At 39.2% G+C, this 1484-nt stretch overlaps 1 protein-coding gene across 1 annotated transcript in view; it reads right to left on the reverse strand.

Moving 5' to 3' along the window:
* Positions 1–1484, reverse strand: part of LOC106520852 (TGF-beta receptor type-2) — a 36133-nt gene that overhangs the window by 24472 nt on the left and 10177 nt on the right. Inside the window, exon 4 of the mRNA XM_014013114.1 lies at positions 487–677. Coding sequence (XP_013868568.1) covers positions 487–677 — 191 coding nt within the window. The remainder of the gene's footprint in view (positions 1–486; positions 678–1484) is intronic.

Consider the following 1484-nt stretch of genomic DNA (forward strand, 5'->3'; position numbering starts at 1 on the left):
GGTAGACGGCAGCCATTACAGATGAACATGTGTTTGTTGTTGTTCGAGGAGCGGCCCGGTCACGCTAATGCCTTTAGTTATCATTACTAAGGTGCAGGAATACTTTCCCCCCTTTTTTTCACATCAGGTCGCCTGCTTGGATCTGTTATTATCTCACTCCGAAGCACGGAGGAGTGTCAGAGGTAAGCTCGCTTCAGCTGCTTTTTACGTTGCGGTCTCATTTAAGGACTGAGGCATTTTGTGAATGAAGCTGATATTTCAGTTAAAATATATAAGTAAAAATATTTATCCGAGTATAATACTACCCCCCAACTTTATGCATGATTTTATGGATTAAATTTTATGTATTATACTTGAATAAATATGGTACTGTATATACTGTATATACAGTATATATATACAATAAAGTATATTTCATGCACACGCTAATGGACAAACATCTACCCTCACAGGGGGAAATAAATCAAAAAGTCTGGCGTTACTTACTTCGGTCGAATAAGACGTGCCTGTTGCACTCGTCCTCACTGCAGGAACAGATGAAGAACTGCGAGCCCATTCCCTTTTTCTCCTTCATGGTGCACTTGCTGTTGTTGTAATCGTCCAGGTCCAGGCCGTACAGTTTCTGAGCCGGGTTGTGGCACACCGTATCAAAGGTGACGTTGTCGTCTTTCTTCCTCCTTGTAAAGAAGAAGCACAGAAAATACTAATCTGTCACTGATTGGGTTTGATTTGTGAGGGCTGACGCCTTTTTCTTTTTATAAAATCAACTCGCATGTTCGGCAGCATGTCAACATATTTCAGCAGTGAGACGTTCTGTGTATGACAGCTGTAATAAAGGTGATAAACAAAGTGAAAAGGATTTCAAACAGGAACACTAACCTCACTCCTTTGTAACAACTAAGGCAAAAATGTAATTAATTTCTCTTCAGGACCCCACCTTGAACTTTTGGGACCCTACTTTGGGTCCCGACCCCAACTTTGGGAAACACTGATTTAGACGTTAGCACTCTGCTAACCTTAGTTCATAACATTTCCGCTACATTGGAAATCTAATGAGAAGCAGACGCGTGGCCTTGAGCTTTTAACAAAAACCTGCTTCCTGCTGCTTCGTCAGATGTGAAAATGTTGAGTCATTAGACTTTTGTGAGCTTTCATTTTCTAACAATCAAGCAGGATGTAGACTGACATCAATATTAAAGGGAAAAGCAACTCAGAAGAGAAGAATTTAAAGTTTAAGGGAAGAAATAATTTAGTGAAAATGAAAAAAACTTATACAGTGGGTAAAATAAGTATTGAACACGTCACCATTTTTCTCAGTAAATATATTACTAGAGGTGCTAATGACATGAAATTTTCACCAGATGTCGGTAACAACCCAAGTGATCCATACATACAAAGAAATCAAACCTAGGCCTGTCACGATAACAAATTTTGCTGGGCGATTAATTGTCTCAAAATTTATTGCGATAAACGATAATATTGCC

This window comes from Austrofundulus limnaeus, unplaced genomic scaffold (assembly GCF_001266775.1).
Source record: "Austrofundulus limnaeus strain Quisiro unplaced genomic scaffold, Austrofundulus_limnaeus-1.0 Scaffold98, whole genome shotgun sequence".
Classification (NCBI taxonomy): Eukaryota; Metazoa; Chordata; class Actinopteri; order Cyprinodontiformes; family Rivulidae; genus Austrofundulus; species Austrofundulus limnaeus.